At 41.8% G+C, this 21,677-nt stretch overlaps 1 protein-coding gene across 1 annotated transcript; it reads right to left on the bottom strand.

Annotated features, from left to right (window-relative positions):
• Positions 1-1,676: 1,676 nt before the first annotated feature.
• Positions 1,677-21,475, bottom strand: LOC124115302 (2-oxoisovalerate dehydrogenase subunit beta, mitochondrial-like). The gene is made up of 9 exons (XM_046476227.2): positions 21,333-21,475; positions 19,025-19,102; positions 17,207-17,275; positions 16,428-16,561; positions 14,156-14,311; positions 7,624-7,795; positions 5,550-5,695; positions 3,803-3,889; positions 1,677-3,145 (listed from the first exon to the last, which is right to left on the bottom strand). Exons 1-9 carry the CDS (start codon positions 21,466-21,468, stop codon positions 3,005-3,007), a joined length of 1,119 nt encoding a protein of 372 aa, XP_046332183.1. The 5' UTR covers positions 21,469-21,475; the 3' UTR covers positions 1,677-3,004.
• Between the last annotated feature and the right edge of the window lie 202 nt (positions 21,476-21,677).

The raw sequence follows: 21,677 nt of genomic DNA, 5'->3' as shown, positions 1-21,677 counted from the left end.
GGTATTTGTGAAAAGCAGGTAGGTTAGTGGGAAATAATAAAGACGACATTTCAGATATGGGTTTCCTGTTTCCAGGAGCTATTTGAATATATTGCCATGTGAGCAGTATCTATGAAGACCGTCTACTTCACGTGACAGAATAACGTATCGTATTTCATTGTATGCTAATCATGTAACATTGACGTTGGCAGTATAAATATATATCAATGTTCAGACATTATTTCCTACTGATATTTTGAGGGTCAGCATTTTATTAACGGACATAAATCAACTTTATGTTCGGCTGCTGTTTATTCCACGTTCTGATGGAATATGTCTCCCATGTCATGTGAAGTGTCAATTTCCTTGATTCATATTGTGAAACTATCAAGACATACATCATACCATGACGAAGTGTATCACAACAAGTATTTGTCACAAAGTGACGAAATGTCCCCCGCCTGTATATACACCATAGTACCAAATATGAAGACAATCCAGCGATTAGTTCTTGAGATATTGCGGCAACACCGTTTTCCAACTCCAAAAGCAGATTTGCCTGCTGTGACCTTGAAAATGGGGTCAAGGTCACCAAAACCGACTGGTGTCTGCGGTGTCTGTATATACACCATAGTTCCAAATATGAAGACAATCCAGTGTTTAGTTCTTGAGATATCGCGGCAACACCGTTTTCCAACTCCAAAAGCAGATTTGCCTGCTGTGACCTTGAAAATGGGGTCAAGGTCACCAAAACCGACTGGTGTCTGCGGAATTTGTATATACACCATAGTTCCAAATATGAAGACAATCCAGTGTTTAGTTCTTGAGATATCGCGGCAACAAACAGGTGGGACGTACGGACGGACGTACGGACGGTCGTGAATACTATATCCCCCACTTCGCGCTTTCGCGCGGCGGGGGACAATAAGCCCTAATCACTATATATGTAATACATCATACCATGACGAAGTGTATCACAATAAGCCCTAATCACTATATATGTAATTCATCATACCATGACGAAGTGTATCACAATAAGCCCTAATCACTATATATGTAATTCATCATACCATGACGAAGTGTATCACAATAAGCCCTAATCACTATATATGTAATTCATCATACCATGACTAAGTGTATCACAATAAGCCCTTATCACTATATATGTAATTCATCATACCATGACGAAGTGTATCACAATAAGCCCTAATCACTATATATGTAATTCATCATACCATGACGAAGTGTATCACAATTAGCCCTAATCACTATATATGTAATTCATCATACCATGACGAAATGTATCACAATAAGCCCTTATCACTATATATGTAATTCAAAACAAAGAAAATCCTCTCTCATAAAACTATTTTAGTGCCACGATTCTCAGAAATATTTTGTTTGTCATGATTGGTGTTGAGAGATTCAGTCAATCCTCTGAGCAATACTCCAACAATATCACAGGAGGAGACACCTAGAATTGCCCTCAAACAGTTTACCCATGTGGAAATCAAATCCAGGTCGTCAGCATAATTAGAAGAAAAAACTAGCTTAGTCATTTGGGTAACAATGTCATAATCTACTCATAGTAATTTAAACATTTTCAAAAGTATCAAGTTGTGGCGCTAACATAACTTTTAGGATGAGGATCTGTAGCAAAAATCAACATCATCAACAACATCAAAACAAATCAATCATTGATTTCATTATTTATTTGACATAAACCCAGGCCAAACATGACACTCTGTACACTGACAAACTTTCTCTCCTGAGATTCACACATTACAACAACGATCAATGCACAGAGAAACTTCACGTGTTGACCTACTAGGTTCCAGAATCACACAAATCACGTCCCAAATAATCTCACCTTTCTACCATCAGTGCACCAAGATGCCATTACAAGGGTTCTTGATACCATGGACCGATTCTTGGATCACCAGTTGGTTATGACAAGGAAAACTTTAATAAGAGTCCATAGCGTTGAGATTCCTGCACCATGGTTGATGCGGTTATTGTCCTGTAATACTGACACACGTACGTTCACTCACACGGCATTCACGCCTAACATCACTGCAACACAACACTCTCCCCGGGACACACGTTTCACAACCGGAGTTCCAAGTAGAGACCCTTCACCACGCAGCATGGTATACGACTTTGAAGAATTAGTGTCTTGTTCATCAGTAATCTTAACATCTCAGGACGGTCCTTATTTGAATCGGTATCTTGTTCATCAGTAATCCCAGCATCTCAGGACTGTCCTTATTTGAATTGGTATCTTGTTCATCAGTAATCCCAGCATCTCAGGACTGTCCTTATTTGAATCGGTATCTTGTTCATCGGTAATCTTAACATCTCAGGACTGTCCTTATTTGAATCGGTATCTTGTTCATCAGTAATTGCAACATCTCGGGACTGTCCTTATTTGAATTGGTTCAGAAAGTGTTCCTTGGTACACTCACATAGTGCTGTTCCTATGCCTCGTGTGTTGCTCTAACACTGACTATGTCATCACACCTCCATGTCAATCACAACACAAGAAGCAGGAGCTTTCATCCGATACCTACGTAATGACGTCAGTTTCCTGTCATGTCATGGTCTCACTGCCTCTTCTTCTTCTTCATCAGCTAGTTCTTAGATTCGACAAGTAGTCCCAAATTATTCAATATTGAAGCACTTGTTCTCTGGTTTTCCTTTCTTTTGTATATGTGCATGATCACTCACCTAGTTCCTGAAGGCATCCTTCCAGAAGGAACAAATTATTACTGAACAATCATATTTTTAGACGGACTTAATCACTGAGATCTGTAAGACTCGGTTATGTATGAATAGTGGTGCAGTGCTTGAAGCTCGTGATGATACCCGTGTTGACGTAAACACATAAAATATATCACATGTCTCTCATGAGACTACCAGATCCTAAAATACTATGTTCTTTACAACTGGATATCACTGCCGAGACATCGTGAAGAGTATTTCTGTACAGGTCAATCACTACAAGTTTTTAAATGTCGCAAGTCGCCTAGTAGCTTAGCAACTTCTTGACTGCCTCGAAACAGCGCCATTTGTCCGGCATGTAGAAGGGCTCGAATGCACAAGCAAAGGGCGTGTCGTATCCACAGACTCGCTGGATGGGAGCCTCAAGGTTCAGGAAGCACTCACTCTGTGGAATCAGAAAGTAGTAATTATAAACTCATACTTGTGAACTGTTATTTGTACATGGGCCTATGGCCTTCATACCGAATAAAGTACTGATTGAATAAACTCAGTCGAACGACTGAGGTTTACAAAGGCAGATAGTATCAAATATATGACATTCTAACGGAACAGCCTTCAACAAGTATGGTAAAAATTAATGTCACTCAATAATTATCTCAACTTCTTTGTTTGTTTGTTGTTTAACGCCACACTTAGCAATATATCAGCTATATTACGATGGTCTGTAAATAATCCAGTCTGGACCAGACAATCCAGTGATTGATAACATGAGCATCAATCCAGGCAATTGGGATACGATGACATGCATCAACCAATTCACGAGCCTGACCACCCAGTCCCATTAGTCGCCTCTTACGACAAGCATGGGTTGCTGAAGATCTATTCTACCCCGCATCTTCACGGGTCCATTATCTAAACTACACAGATCATACAGGTTCATAAATGTGTGGCGTACAAACAGTGGTGTAAATATCACAAGTTATTTCAATCTGTACATAATAATACAGAGTTATAATGAGACTTTCATAATCTAAAAATATTTAAAATATCTATATTTTTCAATATTCCCCTCAAACCAGGTTCTGTTTCCATTGGCCCTTACCTGTACAGTTGCAGCAATTTCCGATGCGAAGCCCATTGTGATTGGAGCCTCGTGGGAGATCAGGACCTTGCCTGTCTTGACAACCGACTGGAATGTAAACAGTAACAGGAACCATGACAAGCTACTGCAATGATGGAAACCATGTTTAATACTGTTTGTAGTTTAACACCGCACTCAGCAATATTCCAGCAAAATGCCGGCGGTCTGCAAATAATTGAATCTGGACCAGAAAATCCAGTGATTGATACCATGAGCATCGACCTACGCAACTGGCATACAATAACATGCATCAAACAAGTTAGTAAGCCTGACCACCGTTAGTTGCCTCTTAGGACAAGCAGTCACCTGTTACGACAAGCATTGGTTGCTGAAGACCTATTCTAGCCCTGATCTTCACGGCAAGCATGGGTTGCTGAAGATCTATTCTAGCCCGGATCTTCACGGCAAGCATGGGTTGCTGAAGATCTATTCTAGCCCGGATCTTCACGACAAGCATGGGTTGTTGAAGACCTATTCTAGCCCGGATCTTCTCGGCAAGCATGGGTTGCTGAAGATCAATTCTAGCCCGGATCTTCACGGTAAGCATGGGTTGCTGAAGACCTATTCTAGCCCGGATCTTCTCGGCAAGCATGGGTTGCTGAAGACCTATTCTAGCCCGGATCTTCAGGGCAAGCATGGGTTGCTGAAGACCTATTCTAGCCCTGATCTTTACGGCAAGCATGGGTTGCTGAAGACCTATTCTAGCCCTGATCTTCACGGCAAGCATGGGTTGCTGAAGATCTATTCTAGCCCGGATCTTCACGGCAAGCATGGGTTGCTGAAGACCTATTCTAGCCCGGATCTTCTCGGCAAGCATGGGTTGCTGAAGACCTATTCTAGCCCGGATCTTCACGGCAAGCATGGGTTGCTGAAGACCTATTCTAGCCCGGATCTTCACGGCAAGCATGGGTTGCTGAAGACCTATTCTAGCCCGGATCTTCACGGCAAGCATGGGTTGCTGAAGACCTATTCTAGCCCGGATCTTCATGGGTCCAACCATGTTTAAAGTTGGGTCAGGATTCTGTTAGAAACTTTTAGAGACACCGCAGCTTGGATCATTTATGCAAAGTCTTAGTTTCATTGGCCTTGTAGTCTTAGAGGAGAGATTGAAATCACAATGGATGGACAGATGCACCGCAATATAAGCTCACTTGGCCTTCAGTCAGGTGAGCTAAACATCAATATTAGTCAGTGCAGATAGCTGAACGGTTGGGAAATCATTAAGATGAACTTAGGTTAAGACTACAACTCAGTATATATTTGAATTCTGACTAATTTTCCAGTTGACCAGCACGATGATATCTGGCATCCCTTTCACCAGAGCTACAGATAAGCAGCGTATTTGCGTAAATAAAACCCAAAACATATTCAAAACACAATTACTTTCAATTAACTTGCAAACAGAAACACATGCATTAAATGAAAAACTAATTTCCGAAACACAATTACAGGCGAATAGAGTGATGAATAGATGAGTGAAAAAATATTGGTTACCCAATGAAAAATGTAATAACCCAATTACAATAGAAACCCTAGAGTAGACATGGTAAAAACTCAAATGCTCAAAAAGTTATCTGGAGCTCTGCTTTCATGATGTGTGTGAAAAAGAGGCTTACAAAAGGTTTTGACTAACATTTTTCGATGCATGCTATTATTAAGTCTGGATCTGGACGTGCTGCATGAACCGTACCTTGAAAGGACATCTTACCTTACAGACTGTGTCGATGTCCCAGGGCAGGATGGTTCGCAGGTCAATCAGCTCACAGGAGATGTTGAGTTTCTCCTGTGCCATTGTGGCCACTTCACGTAGAACATGGACCTGGGTCCCCCAGCCAATCAGTGTCATGTCGGACCCTGGAGTGAGTGAGTGAGTGGGTGGTTGAGAACATAGAACATAGAACGTGGAACGGGTCCCCCAGCCAATCAGTGTCATGTCAGACCCTGGAGTGAGTGAGTGAGTGAGTGGGTGGTTGAGAACATAGAACGTGGAACGGGTCCCCCAGCCAATCAGTGTCATGTTGGACCCTGGAGTGAGTGAGTGAGTGAGTGAGTGAGTGAGTGAGTGAGTGAGTGAGTAAGTGGGTGGGTGGTTGAGAACATAGAACATAGAACATGGACCTGGGTCCCCCAGCCAATCAGTGTCATGTCAGACCCTGAAGTGAGTGAGTGAGTGGGTGGGTGGTTGTGAACATAGAACATAGAACATAGAACGTGGACCTAGGTCCCCTAGCCAATCAGTGTCATGTCGGACCCTGGAGTGAGTGAGTGAGTGAGTGAGTGAGTGAGTGAGTGAGTGAGTGAGTGAGTGAGTGAGTTGTTGTGAACATAGAACATAGAACATGGAACATGGAACATGGACCCTCCACTTCTTGTGACCCTAACAAAACATCCCTCCGCAAAGCGAGCAGGTGCCCCTCACTCACCCTCCACTCCCTAGGACCCTTACAAAACCATCCCTCCATGACAAGAGCAGGTGCCCCTCTCTCACCCTCCACTCCCTGTGACCCTAACAAAACATCCCTCCATGACACGAGCAGGTGCCCCTCACTCACCCTCCACTCCCTAGGACCCTTACAAAACCATCCCTCCACGACACAAGCAGGTGCCCCTAACTCACCCTCAACTCCGTGACCCTAACAAAACCATCTCTCCACGACACGCGCAGGTGCCCCTCACTCACCCTCCACTCCCTGTGACCCTTACAAAACCATCCCTCCATGACGCAAGCAGGTGCCCCTCACTCGCCCTCCACTCCCTAGGACCCTTACAAAACCATCCCTCCATGATGCAAGCAGGTGCCCCTCACACACCCTCTACTCCCTAGGACCCCTATAAAACCATCCCTCCACGACACGAGCAGGTGCCCCTCACTCACCCTCCACTCCCTAGGACCCTTACAAAACCATCCCTCCATGACGCAAGCAGGTGCCCCTCACTCACCCTCCGCTCCTTGTGACCCTAACAAAACCATCCCTCCATGACACAAGCAGGTGCCCCTCACTCACCCTCCACTCCCTGTGACCCTAACAAAACCATCCCTCCATGACGCGAGCAGATGCAACTCACTCGCCCACCACTCCTTGTGACCCTAACAAAACCATCCCTCCACGACCCAGGCAGGTGCCCCTCACTCACCCTCCACTCCCTGTGACCCTTACAAAACCATCCCTCCATGACGCGAGCAGATGCAACTCACTCGCCCACCACTCCTTGTGACCCTAACAAAACCATCCCTCCACGACACAAGCAGGTGCCCCTCACTCACCCTCCACTCCCTGTGACCCTAACAAAACCATCCCTCCATGACGCGAGCAGATGCAACTCACTCGCCCACCACTCCTTGTTACCCTAACAAAACCATCCCTCCACGACCCAGGCAGGTGCCCCTCACTCACCCTCCACTCCCTGTGACCCTTACAAAACCATCCCTCCATGACACGAGCAGATGCAACTCACTTGCCCACCACTCCTTGTGACCCTAACAAAACCTTCCCTCCACGACCAAGGCAGGTGCCCCTCACTCACCCTCCACTCCCTGTGACCCTTACAAAACCATCCCTCCATGACGCGAGCAGGTGCCCCTAACTCACCCTACACTCCCCGTGACCCTCACAAAACATCCCTCCATGATGCGAGCAGGTGCCCCTCACTCACCCTCCACTCCCCATGACCCTAACAAAACCATCCCTCTATGATGCAAGCAGGTGCCCCTCCCCACCCTCCACCCCCCCTTGACCTAACAAAACATCCCTCCACGAAGCAAGCAGGTGCCCCTCACTCACCCTCCAGCACCACCTCCGCCTCTGACAGTGGGATGCTGTAGTCTCCCGTCGGCACCTGTTCGATGGCGGCGCGGTACAGGATCTTCGGCTCAAAGAATATACATGGATTAGGATCCTGGATGCAGCCCATCAGCAGCCCCTTGGCCTGAACCGGACCCCGAGGGATCACAACCTGGCAACAACAGATTCTCCATCAGCATTCACGTCTTGACCTTCATCAAATGTAATCTGTGTACAGTGTGGTCATGTTTGTTTGTTGCTTAACGCCACACTCAGCAATATTCAAGCTATATGATGGCGGTCTGCAAAGAATAGAGTCTGGAACCTGACCACCTGATCCCATTAGTCGCCTCTTATGGCAAGCATGGGTTGCTGAAGACCTATTCTAACCCGGATCATCACAAGTCAGTGTGATCATGTGCTGTTGTTTCAAATAAAATAAACATAAAACAAAAACCAATAAAAAAAACATTATTATTTTTGTTGTTGTCAAATTAGATATTAAAATTCACCGAGTTTTACGCCTCGGTAGCCCTCTGTCTAGACAAGGATTTCTGTGAACATTTATCAAGCCTTGTTAACTAATTTTCCCTAATTATTTCTCCCTATTAGCCAGGGTTCATCCATATGTCGTCCATGTCGCAAGCTCCGTGCTCAGACAAACATAATTGGCCTATTGATTCTGACTGATGTACAAAGATCACAGCATCGGCTTCGCTTACCGCGTCCAGGTTATTACTATTAAGATGGCACAGATAGCAACTGTCAGAAGGATCACTCTCTTTCCTCCAAATTACCAGTATTAGACCCCTAATTCCTATTGATTGTTCTTGAATGCCAGTCTACCACTGAAAGTAGTCCCAAGATTCTGAAGCTCACCTGATCATATATATGCAGGAGTGAATTGCTCCTTATGCCATAGCAGTAACCATGGTAACAATACAGGTAACTTTATCAGACAATTTATATTATTCATGGTTCTGAAGGTCATCTGCATTACGCACCTGTCATTCATTAAGTGCAGAATTGAATGAATGAATTGCCCCTTATGCCATAGTAGTAACCATGGTAACAGGAATGTGCTACTTCATCTCAAGAGTTACATTCCCTCCCCCCAACCCCCAACCCCCAGCCCCATGGAAACTAATTGTGACATCATCTAGTATCTGATATCTCAACTTCATGATCTCCAAAGTCAAATCACTGGCAGATAGCACAGGTACAGAGCTACAGATAAGCAGCGTATTTGCATAAAATACCCCCACCCCCCACCCCCCACCCATATTTTTTTTAATATATATTCAAACCCGATTACTTTCAATAAACTTGCGTACAGAGACTCATGCATTAAATGAAAAACTCAAATGTTTAAACAAAGTTCACATAAATATCCAATGAAGCTTTTTCAGCATGCGTACTAAGGAGCTAATTTCCAAAACACTTTTATGGGGTAATTTACTTTCCGAGTCAAGCCTATATATCTAGAACAGTTATATACATCTAAAACCTTATTTCATTTTTTTTAAATCTCAAAATGTTCACGAACTTTGGCAAAAAAACCAAAAGAGTGTTGAATAGGTGAGTGAAAAAATATTGGTTACCCAATGAAAAGTGAGTGAGTGAGTGAGTGAGTGAGTGAGTGAGTGAGTGAGTGAGTGAGTGAGTGAGTGAGTGACTGAGTGAGTGACTGAGTGAGTGACTGAGTGAGTATTCCTACTATATCATGAACAGGGACACAAGAAATGGGATTCGCACATTGTGCCAATGTAGGGAATTGAACCTAGGGCTTTGGTGAGAATATCACATGCTTTAACCACTTGGCTACCCCACCTCCCCTATTGTGGAATAACACTCAATAACTGCACTAGAAACTAGTGACAAGAAAAAATAAAACCAAGGATCATTTTCAAAAGAGGAGCCGAAAACTTGCTGATCTTTATTCTCTGGATGGGGTGTCATGGTGCTTGTTCAGAAGTTTGACAATCCATCTGTCACTGAATTAAATTTATTTTTTATAATGAACATTTCACAAGTCGTTGATTTTCTATTTCGGTCAAAGTGTTGCCATGGTAACAAAGCCGACCACTTGGTCGGCCTCAGATGATGCCTCCTCCAAAGTAACAGACGAGCAGTCCTCATCGTCGCCTTCCACTTCCTGTTTGTCTGGATCATCTGCATTTGAATTTGGTCTAGTTTTCCGTATTTTTAATTTCTTTAACAAAATTGACAGCATCTGAAAGAGCTTGACACAATCACTATGCAGTGTTTTTCTGACACTCAGAGTTATAACTTACCCAAGTAAGCATTAACCAATCATAACAACTCTTATTATAATGATATGAGCCAATCAAACATCGTGTTTTATGTGTCCGATACTGCAACCAAGCTCATCAGAGAGATCACCTATTTCTTGTACTATCATAAAAGTGTATTGAAGGCATCACGCATTGTGATGGAAATCTTGCTTTTTGATGTTGCACACTGCTCTCTTCTGATGTAAACACCAGCAAGTGAACATGTTGACAAACTATTGTTATACAATAATGCCAGATAGTTGATAAGGATTTAAAAAATAAAAGAATTGGGGTTCAGGCAACGTTTTTTGGAAACATAGTGTGGGCAGTGTTTTTTTTTTTTGCTTGTTCAAACTAGTATGTAACCAAATAAACAGTTGTGTACCATCTACCTAGGAAAGGGCCTCCCTACATAAATGTATTACTTGATGAGTAAAATACTGGAATACAGTATTTGACTACCGTGGGACTTGGAATATTTAAGGATTTTTTTTTATTTAAAAAAAATGGAAATAAACACAAAACGTGCGGCAAACTTTCTGATGATGCAGGCAGTGCCTGAGTACCAAAACTATTATTTATTTTAGCCTAATACGAGATTCTTTAATACTGAAAACCATGCCCCAACTACCACATGGGTGATTATTCCATTATTGGTCTTATAAATTCATTATTGAAAAGACTGTGCTGTGCTCTTGAAGGAACATCAGCTTATCCTACTCAGGTTTTTAACCGTTTCAAACAACATGGCACATGATCGTGTAGCTACACAAATGAAAAGGAAAAGGAAACAATGCCCAACAAAGACATACACTTTCAAACCTGATCCCCAATTTATTCATTGATAGATATACATTAAATAAATAGTGTATGCCCCTTTTAGCAATCACTGTCAGGAAGGCATTGTCATGTGAGTGTTGATAGCTGATCACATTCAGCAAGTGTGTAACGATCTGTCACCGCATTACTATACAATTTCATTGTGAGTTAAACAATCAAAAAACTATGTAAGAATAGAGGCAGGTTTTCGAGATATTGTGTACAGTTATAAATAGTATACATAGGATTCTTTTTATCAGGAATCAATTAATAAATAAAGATGGAATTGTAAGGAATCCAGCAAATGTACATCATTACAACTTTATAAGCAGAGTCTAGAAAGAGAGTGGACTATTGGAACTAACATGACAAGCATCTAATGCACAACTGAACCAACCACACGATGACCCATGTCAAGGTCCTGCTTGCTTCCAGGCATGGACATTATGTCTAACAACTTGAAACATCAGTAGCGGATACTTTTCTTGTTGAATGCATGCCGGAGCATGTTGAATGCATGACAAAGCATGTTGTTACATTCATTAACATAAGTTTCTTTTTTTTTTTTTGAAAGAAAAATCATAAAAATGTATTATGATATCTATTGCAATGGCGCCAGATTGAGAATGAAGTTTCGGTTGCCATTTCAGCCTACACTGAAGGTTTGTTTGTTTGTTTGTTTGTTTGTTTGTTTGTTTGTTTGTTCTATAAACTGTTGCTACATTTCCAAGAAGTTTTCCTCAGAAGCACTTATTCTGCCACATCACAATGACCAAACTGGTTTCTCAGTAGATCTAAGGCAATGAGCCATGAAAATTTAATATCAGTCAGCAACTTTATCCACTAGACTGAAGCCACTGTCTAGTAAAAATTGTATTGGTCTTGTAAGGACAGTCGGTACTAGTCTCTATACTCAGACTAATATCTGTTAAAAATAATGTCGAAATACAAGTTTTGGTTAGCCCAAAAGTATTTGACACAGACTATAATATCATATACCATATTTTATCAATATAAGCTATCTAACGTTTCTATTCTTTTTATCTACAAGATCACAAAAATAACTCTAAAATGCTCTGAAGTAAAATAGAGGCCTGAGACCAATTGGTGGGTTTTTTCTTTTGGGTCCCACTGACCTTGTTTTTTACAATGGAAATCTGAATACAGTGGTCCCTCGCTACGCTACGCTCCCTCGAAATAATTGGTGGGCGTTATAGACGATGAGCCGTTTAACCGAGGCCGAGGCGGGGGAGCGCGCTCGGCCAATCTCACGATCTTCGCCTTGTCTCGCACATTGCAATGATACAAGTTGTTTACCGTTCATAGTGTAAAAATATAAATCCATTATGTTTTCGCCATTTGTTATTATTTACAAGCCTTAACTGTCACGGTCAATGTGAATGTAGTCTACTTACATGAAAATATCGATCGATAATGGTAGTAACAGACACCATGAGTGAAGAGCCAATCACAATTCATTACACAAGTACAGAGTGTTTCAGTGGCATTGATTGGTCATGTTGCTTAAAATATGGAAAACGAGAGTTTTGACCAGCGCTACGTGCATTCATACACATTCATACAAATATAGATACACATACACAGATTAATTGGTTTGATACGGTTACTTGATCCGAATCAAAAGGAATGACCGCCGTGTTGTGACAGCAACATGTGAGTTGACAGTGTCGCCTCAAATTGGATTGCCCACTAATTAAGAATATAAACATGCATGCACTTCTAAGATCAAAGGATGTATAGTGTGAAAAGTAAACTAGTAGAACAATCGTATTTCTGGGACTTGCCGTAGATGTTTTCAAACAGATTATTAGAACTCCATTCAGCAATAAACGGTTGATTATGCAATGAGAAGCGTTATGTGCAAATGAACAACGAACAACAATAAAATCATGTCTGTGTAAAACTCTCTGTATTAAAAGTGTACATAAATTTTGGGAGCCATGCGTTACCGCGCGTAGTAACCGAGGTAGCGCTTTATCGAAGAGCACAATAGCGAGGGATTACTGTATATCAAGTTGAACAAATGCAGTATCAGAGAATATGTCTGAGCATACCACTCTGTCTGGCAAATGCTTACCTGATATACAACTTATAACATTCCCATGGCTCAGGATTTCTCTTTATGTGATATTTGAGCAACAGAGCTCAATTACCTAGAGGAACTGTAATTTGAACCATCAAGCCATTATGTGATAGTTAATACTTACAGCCTGTTCTCTGTAATAACCTGATTAAGCTGATAGAACATATCACAGTATCTCATTACCAGGCACTCCACTCTAAACCTGCCCTAACTCTATAGGATGAAAATCCCAACACTACTTCCACATATAATCAGACATTCTAAAATGGATAAATTTTGCAATTGGACACTTAAGGGCAATTATTTCCTGATATAAGTGAATTAGTGAGTCCTGCTTAATGCCACTTAGACCAGTATTTCAGTCACGACACACCAGGACAAATTATTTGGTCGTTGGTTTCTTTTAGCAATTTTCCAGCAAAATCACAGCAGGGGACATCAGAAATAGGCTTCACAGTGTACCCATGTTGAGAATCAAACTCGGGCCTTCAGCTTCATGAATGAACACCCTAAACACAGGGCTACCGCATTGCCCTGTGACGTTGAGTGGAAGAGCTATGCAGGTTGTCAACGGTAGCTACACCGATTAGCATAATTACAGCGATAACTGACACCCCTTTTTGATGTACTTGAAAAACCAACATTTTTTATATTCACCTTCTGCAAAATAAGCAATAGATAGAACAAGGAAACAGCTTTATCATGCCATGGAGCACATTAGAAGTTTGTTTGTTGATATAGTAGTGAAAATAAACTAAAAAGAGTGTCCAATAAAGCCTAAGAAGAGAGATGCACTTGGGCCATTTTACGTCATCAGAAAAAAAGATTAAATGTGAAATTAATGCACACAAAAGGCCCAAACACTGGAAATAATAACTCAGTCTTGATAAGTATCTCTTAGATAAGCTACCTTGTCCCATAACAGACACTATTCACCAAGTAAAATAACATGGATCAAGGGCCATAAATATGTAAAAAGATAATTTAGGGGACCAATTTTTGACATCAGTCTTGACAATTTTCTAACTCATTTGAGATCCCCGCCATAACATCAGTGTGTAAAAATGAGTATTTCTGATTAAATGAAATGTTTTTATACTTACCTGACGCTACACCTATAGCACAGTGTAGAGTCAGGTAAGGTAAAACTTTCGTTTCTCTGATCTTTCATTTTCCAGCAAATTTGTCCCCTTTGTGAAGTAAACAGACGGCCAGACGACATTCCTTTATCCACCGCCCCACTTCATGGCTGGGGACACTAACCTTCGACTTAAAGATTGTTGTTGCCTGTGACTTATCACTATGGTGATCTTACCTTAATACCTGGCATATGTCCAAAAAATGCCTCTGGCATCTGAGAGTGGTACAGTGCACCATGGCCAACGGCGCCGCACGGAGCTCGGATGGTCAGGCCGCCCACATCAAATAGGTTGCCCGTGCGGTAGCGGAACATGGCAGCCTCATTTCGAATCTGTGGACACACAACTTGGATGATGTATTGTTTCACACCAATGTTATACGGCAACAATCAGCAATATCCATCTGTATCATGTTGGCAAGTGAATAAAAGCGTCTGTAAAGCATGTGAAACGACTCATGGCAAACAGTCAATTCACAGAAATTCAACCATGTTATAATCATATGAAGAAGTCCATCTATAGTGCACCAAATTCCACTCAAGTGAATGCTCATGGCACTACATTATAATTAACCCAGTCAATGGATCAGTGTGCACTCGATATTCATTCTCAGCTCCCTGGGGAGTATACAATCCAAGCTTCAGAAGAAGCATGTGATTGGTTGATTCCATGCTAAAAGCAAGAGAATTTGTATACTCCCCAGGGAGGTGAGAATGAAAATCGAGTGCTCACTGATCCATTGACCGGGGTAATAATAGTGTAGCGCTATGAGCATCCAGTTCTGTGCAAAGTAAGGTAAGAGACATGGAGCTGATGTAGTCAATTCCAACAGGAAGCTATGGTGTCAAATGGGTTCTGGGTATTTATCCTAATAAAATGAAGATATGATGATCCTACCCTGGGTCCTACAAGGATTGTTCTGTGCATGTCAAAACTGTCTAGACGACTATGCTTGCCGTAAAAGGTGACTATGCTTGTCATAAGAGGCGACTAACAGGATCGGGTGGTCAGGCTCGCTGACTTGGTTGATGCATGTCATCGTATCCCAATTGCCTAGATTGATGCTCATGATGTCAATCACTGGATTGTCTGGTCCAAACTCGATTATTTACAGACTGCCGTCATATAGCTGGAATATTGCTGAGTGCAGCGTTAAACAACAAACAAACTTTGCATGTCCACTAATTAATAGGTCTGTGTTAGTGGAATCACAACATACAGTCACAGAAATTAGTCTTCTTAAAGACTAGTCGAAAGGGCTACAGGTGGATAGTCCTGCTTGAACATGTATTCCTCGTTTGTTGAAAATCTGAAGCATTAAGATCTGGTTGACAATAATAGCCCTCAAATGCTACTAGTCAATGAGGACAACCATCAACGGTTGGTTGGTTGGTTGGTTTGTTGTTGTTTAACGCTGCACTCAGCAATATTCCAGCTATATGACGGCGGTCTGTAAATAATCGAGTCTGGACCAGACAATCCAGTGATTAATATCATGAACATCAATCCACGCAATTGGGATTGATGACATGCATCAACCAAGTCAGCGAGCCTGACCACCCGATCCCGTTAGTCAAGCATGGGTTGCTGAAGACCTATTCTACCCCGGAATCTTCACGGGTCGACCATCAATGGATTTTCACTTGTCCTCAGCCCAAGTCAGTGGCCTCTGGGTGGTGGACTAGCGTGAAATCTCGAAGGCTGCATAGGTAACCAACAACACAGGCAAACTGACCAGCCAAGATACAGGACAAATCTTGGATGCTAACCCATGATCATAGCATTCTCAAGCTCCTCGCAGTGATAGCCCATTCGCGGAGCTCTCTATACTATCACTGCCACCAGTCAAACCTCCCCACTGTGATAGGTGGCCCCATCCATGCTTGGAGTTGAACTCGCAACCGAATGACCGTTATGTTTACAAACAAGTGACGACTGTCGTGACGCCGAATACACTTACCCCTGCTAAATTACTTTCTTTCTTTGTCAATTTGAATTTCTATTTCATTAAAACTATTATGTTATTGATATAGTAAGAATGTAAGGGAGAAGTTGGTTGATTTTCCGTCAGTCTGCAATCTCAAACCAACCTGATGATACAAACAACAAAGTAAATTCATCTGGAAAACATGGTCAGTCGTAAACCTTTTCAAAATTCACCATGATGGCATTCCCAAAGACATAAACAAAAGTATGAATGTTACTACATTTAGGGTTAGAGGCCAAATTTAAAGATTCTTGTAATGGCTGCGCCCACACTGGTGGCAGCTATGTTACCGAGAGTGAAACGAAGGTGTCACGCGCTGGGAAGGAGCTTGATAGCATTCTGGTCTAAGGGAGACAACTTTCCTGCGGTGCCTTATATGCCAAGGCTGTTAACTTTCATATCTATTCATCGCACTGACAACAGGACAAAACTATCGTTACCATGGTGACTGTTTTATTTACCTGATCAAAAGCAGGGAAGATGTAATCAGCAAACTGTATCTCGGCGATGGCTGTAGACCCTGCGGCCGCTAAGCCGATCCCGAACGCCACGATTCCCTGCTCACTCAACGGGCTGTTAAACACTCGCTCCTTTCCTGCGACATGCAACAGTAAAGCGTATGCAGTCTATATCCAAGACCTGGGACTAGCTTCACCATATATACACCCTTTCTTGTTCCCTTATGATGATTATGAGTGAGTAAGTGAGTTGGGTTTAATGCCGCTTTTAACAGTATTCCAGTTATATCACGGCGTGTCAGCTTTTATGTGGGAGGAAAGCCCGAAGTGATGCAGGTCTCAAGACGTTTACCACTTCGTGAAACCCACAAGCACGGGTATGGTGCTGACAAACCTAGAAACATAATTGGGGCGAACCAGGATTCGAACCCACAATCATAGGTTTCTGGCGTGCCCAAGGGACGCAACTCTGCACAGCGAATCGTGGCACCTTAGACGACTGGGCCACCCGTGCCCCCCTATGATGATTATGATTATGATGATGATGATGAATAAGATGATGATGATTATTATTATTAAAGTGTAACATCTAAGCATTACTGAATAGTTTAAATCAAACAATCATAACCAAACAATTATCTCCACAAAATACTCACTACACGTTTATTCATTCATTATCCTCAGCTGACATTTAAATCATGGTGCTATCACACTGTCAATCAAACAAGGCGTTAGCTGCCTAAAAAGCAAAAATTATAAAAGATATGTTTTGGAAGTCCTACCATATTTATCCTTCAGTCCCACTGTACATCGGAAGACACCACCAAACGCAACATCCTCACCAAATATCACTGAAACAAAACAAGAAAAGAAAATAACACTCCATCTTCCTTAAGAGGGGTCTTCATCAATCAAGAGAATCAAGTTATGGACAAAGGGTGAGTGCGGTGTTTTATGCAACATTCAGTAATATCCCACAGGGATAACACAGTCACTTGTCCGTTAGGTTGGTTGGTTGGATTGTTGTTTAGCGCCGCACTCAGTAACATCCCACAGGGATAACACAGTCACTGTCCGTTAGGTTGGTTGGTTGGATTGTTGTTTAGCGCCGCACTCAGTAACATCCCACAGGGATAACACAGTCACTTGTCCGTTAGGTTGGTTGGTTGGATTGTTGTTTAGCGCCGCACTCAGTAACATCCCACAGGGATAACACAGTAACTTGTCCGTTAGGTTGGTTGGTTGGATTGTTGTTTAGCGCCGCACTCAGTAACATCCCACAGGGATAACACAGTCACTTGTCCGTTAGGTTGGTTGGTTGGATTGTTGTTTAGCGCCGCACTCAGTAACATCCCACAGGGATAACACAGTCACTTGTCCGTTAGGTTGGTTGGTTGGATTGTTGTTTAGCGCCGCACTCAGCAATATTCGAGCTTTATGACCACGGTCTGTAAATAATCGAGTCTGGACCAGACAACACGGGGATTGATATCATGAGCATCTATCCACGCAATTGGGATCGATGACATGCATCAACCAAGTCAGTGAGCCTGACCACCCGATCCTGTTAATCGCCTCTTACAACAAGCATAGTTGCTTTTTACCGCAAGCGTCAGTTGCTGAAGACCTATTCTAACCCGGATCTTCTGTCCGTTAGGTCCAAGACTTGTTAAAATCTGAAAGTCCGAAATGAGCTGCGGAGTAGATGGGTATGACCAATGATGTCTTCCCTTGTCACAGCTATGTCATATTGAGTATATATAAATAATCCAGTCTCATCCAGGCAGACCAGGGTTTATAGAACGAGCATCAAACTGGGTCATGGACACACATTCCGGCCTATCGCACATCGGTAAGACCCAATCCTCATTCCTGTCCACTCTTCTGATATATATGAGGTATTGGGACCTCTCTTGCCCTGGAAAATGAAATAATGAGCCCTCCCACCACCTTCCAAGGCATTGCCTTTATAGATCACAAGTCACATACCGCTACTACAGTTTGGTTGTTGTTCAACCCCACACTTAGCAATATTCCAGCTTTAGGACGGCTGTAAACAATCGAGTCGGGACCAGACAATCTAGTGATTGACATCATGAGCATCAATCCAGGCAACTGGGCTACGATGACATGCATCAACCAGGTCAACGAGCCTGACACCCGATCCTGTAAGTCACCTCTCACAACCGGCAGTAATCGCCTCTTGTGACAAGAAAGGGTTGCTGAAGACAGATGTACCCCCTGGTACTTTTCCGTATTCAAAAATGTAGCTTGCAGAAATCAAAATCAAACTACAGAAATACATTACACTATATCCACACGATGAGAGCATTTAAAGTGCTGTGACCAATGTGACACAAAAGTGCTCCGATCCTAGTCCTCCAGTTGTTCCTCTATCTAGTTCTTACTTATTCCCCATGGTGGAAGCGGGGCTATATGTGATAACACAACATTATAACAAATCCAAGTTAGACAACATTAAACACAGCTTACTTAGAAAAGAAGTACTTACATCTCTCAGTCTTACCATGAAAAGCCTCAGTTTGTTCAAATTGTCAGCTCACAAAATATGCATTGCAGTAACCATAGCAACAACTTACCAGCAGATGGATCTTTACTGAGAGCTATATCTAGCGCATTGGTCACGGACTGGAATAAGTTCATTCGAGTTGTCTCCCCTGTCAATGGAAGAAAAATTATTAGGCAACGCCCACAAACAGAATACTGTTTCATGATTGGCTGATAACAGAATAGGCGGTGGTTGTTGCCTTATTTAGCTGAGCGATGTCACTGACTTCCAATTGTCTACAGCTTTTCTGTGCAGTCTGTGAAGTTATTAATATTGATGTACTTACTGAAAGGACTTTCTGCACAAATAATATTAAAATCAATTCTTGATTGTGTTACAGATCAGAGAGACGAGGAGCTGCACAGTTCCTCCAGGCTAACACGGTCCTGTGCATTAGGTTTATTCACATTACATGAATTAAGTAACTAAATACCTAATAAGCTACATTCCCGAGCATAATAATGAAATCTTCCAAATAAAATAAATAATATATAATATAATGCACATGTTCCCATTTATAGCCTTAATCCCCATGAATTAAGCTGAAACTGACAAAACTATATATTGAAAATAAAACCGCTTTCGTAGAGTGGTGCTTGCTATAAAATGAACAAATAATGAAAACTCTCAAATTACATTGTGTGTAGAGATGATAGATCACTGAGAGGATGTTATGCACACTTGATGACCCCAGCAACTATGTTGCTTGGCTGACATCACAGTGCAGTTTCGCTGGTGCATATTTCTACACCAAATTTCACAGATTACATCATAGGGTATTGTGACGTGTTTAAAAGGTTTTGGTACTGAATTGTAAAGGTAGGCCAAAGTTTTCATTTGAATTGTTTTATATCAGAATTAATAAATACAATTCTAAATGTAAATACTCATTTCTCTTGCTTTGAGGCTGTCGAAGGAGTCCCCTTAAGGCGATGTGATGAAGTAAACAGCAGAAGCTAAGTTACTATAGTCTCTTTTATATTCAGATTGATATGTGCATATGATTATGCATTTCTCCTGAACAAACTATGTCGCACGCTGTGAGAAAGTATTCAATCTCAGTTGCAAGACTTCGACATTCGGATATGTCAGATAAACAAGCGATCGCGGCATTCCTACAGTACATTGTTTGAAGTGATCACAGAAATAAGCTTATAAGTAAATTTTCGTTGTATTATGCTTGATAAGTGACACTATACTGATTGAAATCTGTTGTTTGTTCATCAAAGTACACAGCATAAATTATTGACAACTCCAGACAGGTTACGCTTGCATAATGTGAAAGTAATTGTAATTGTAGACAAGCAAGATTTAAAAAAAGTCTAAATGTCACATAATACTTGATATCAAGGCGTAGGCAAATTTCAGTGCCGCTCTTAAATTACTGGGCATTTGTCATATCGGGCACTATTCTTTTGAATGGTTACAACTTGCTCTAGGCTTGGTACATATCCACATGTAATACCTTGTATATCTAAAAATACAGCAAAGTATTGTTTTCCTCAAATTTAGTTACAATTCACTGCGGTATGACATCAGAGGATCTAGGTAAACAAATCTATCATTACCTCACTAGTGAATTCTGTCATTTGTGAAAGGAGTGAAGTTTTGGACATTAGAGATGAATGTAGAACACTTCCATTTCTGCACTTTTATACTATATACAAGTACATGCTTAAACCAAGCGTCAAACTACCATTCATTGGAAATGTTCCCAATGAGGATGCCCGACCACAATAACACCAAAGATGACTTGTCACCAAGCAAAGTAATATGTCGCTGAGCAATGGGTGGACTCTTGACATATTACCTGAAGGGGTGGCACCTGAGTCTGTACAATTCATTGAGATACTGCAGGTTCAGACAAAATAATACCTCAATCACAATCCAGTTAGTTTGATGCTACCCAAGAAAAAGAACTACCGAAACCTAGCCCATGCCACGTCCCCAACGTGTTTGTTTTGGAAGAAGATTACAGAGCGTGGGATTTCAGCACTTTCACTTGGACATTTAAATACTTTCTATGAACATTAATAATGTTTCTCTCTCGGAAGTTGACTAGGCCGAAATGTATCTAGGAAAATTTACATACGCAACAAACCAGTGATTGACATCATGAGCATCAAAACACGAAGTTGGCTTACAATGAAATGCAATCAACCAAAACACCGATCCCGACCACCGCATCCACTTAGTCGCCTCTTACGACCAGCACAAACTTCTGGGAACCCATATTTTTACACGGAATCCCCGAGGATACTACCATTTTTTGCATTAATGATGCTACATAAAGAATGAGTCTTCAGTAGACCTTGCCATAATGCGAACTCATTCAATACCATGTTCTGGCGGAGGTGTGTCTGGAACATAGCTGAATGACGTTGCGTTTCGAACTGCTACTGTCGTTGATGCATTTGGCAGTAAATGTCGGAATAATTTGGAGGAAACACGAATCGTTCGCAAGGTGCTCGCCATTTTGTGCGGAGTGAATATTTGTGAAATAACCCATTGGTTGATATTATTCATAAATGTGATATTATCGTCAACAAAACCCCTTCTTAGCACTAGTTTAGTTTCAGTAGATATAATAATAGAATCCATGAAAATAGTTTGAAATTGGATTTCTTAGGCATACAACAGAATCGCAGAATGCAGGTCTATCGAAAAGGAAAACATGATGCGAA

This window comes from Haliotis rufescens, unplaced genomic scaffold (assembly GCF_023055435.1).
Source record: "Haliotis rufescens isolate VD_foot unplaced genomic scaffold, xgHalRufe1.0.p SCAF_5, whole genome shotgun sequence".
NCBI lineage: Eukaryota > Metazoa > Mollusca > Gastropoda > Lepetellida > Haliotidae > Haliotis > Haliotis rufescens.
This window is presented reverse-complemented; position numbering and strand designations above follow the sequence as displayed.

Bases quoted from the DNA above. Each gene is read 5' to 3' on its own strand.
- LOC124115302 (XM_046476227.2), bottom strand. From the start codon at position 21,468: ATGGCGAGCACCTTGCGAACGATTCGTGTTTCCTCCAAATTATTCCGA. The intron at 16,562-17,206 runs GTAGGACTTCCA...TGCATGTCGCAG, and splicing joins GGGACTGAAGGATAAATATG to GAAAGGAGCGAGTGTTTAAC. The intron at 3,890-5,549 runs GTAAGATGTCCT...TTTACATTCCAG, and splicing joins ACATCGACACAGTCTGTAAG to TCGGTTGTCAAGACAGGCAA.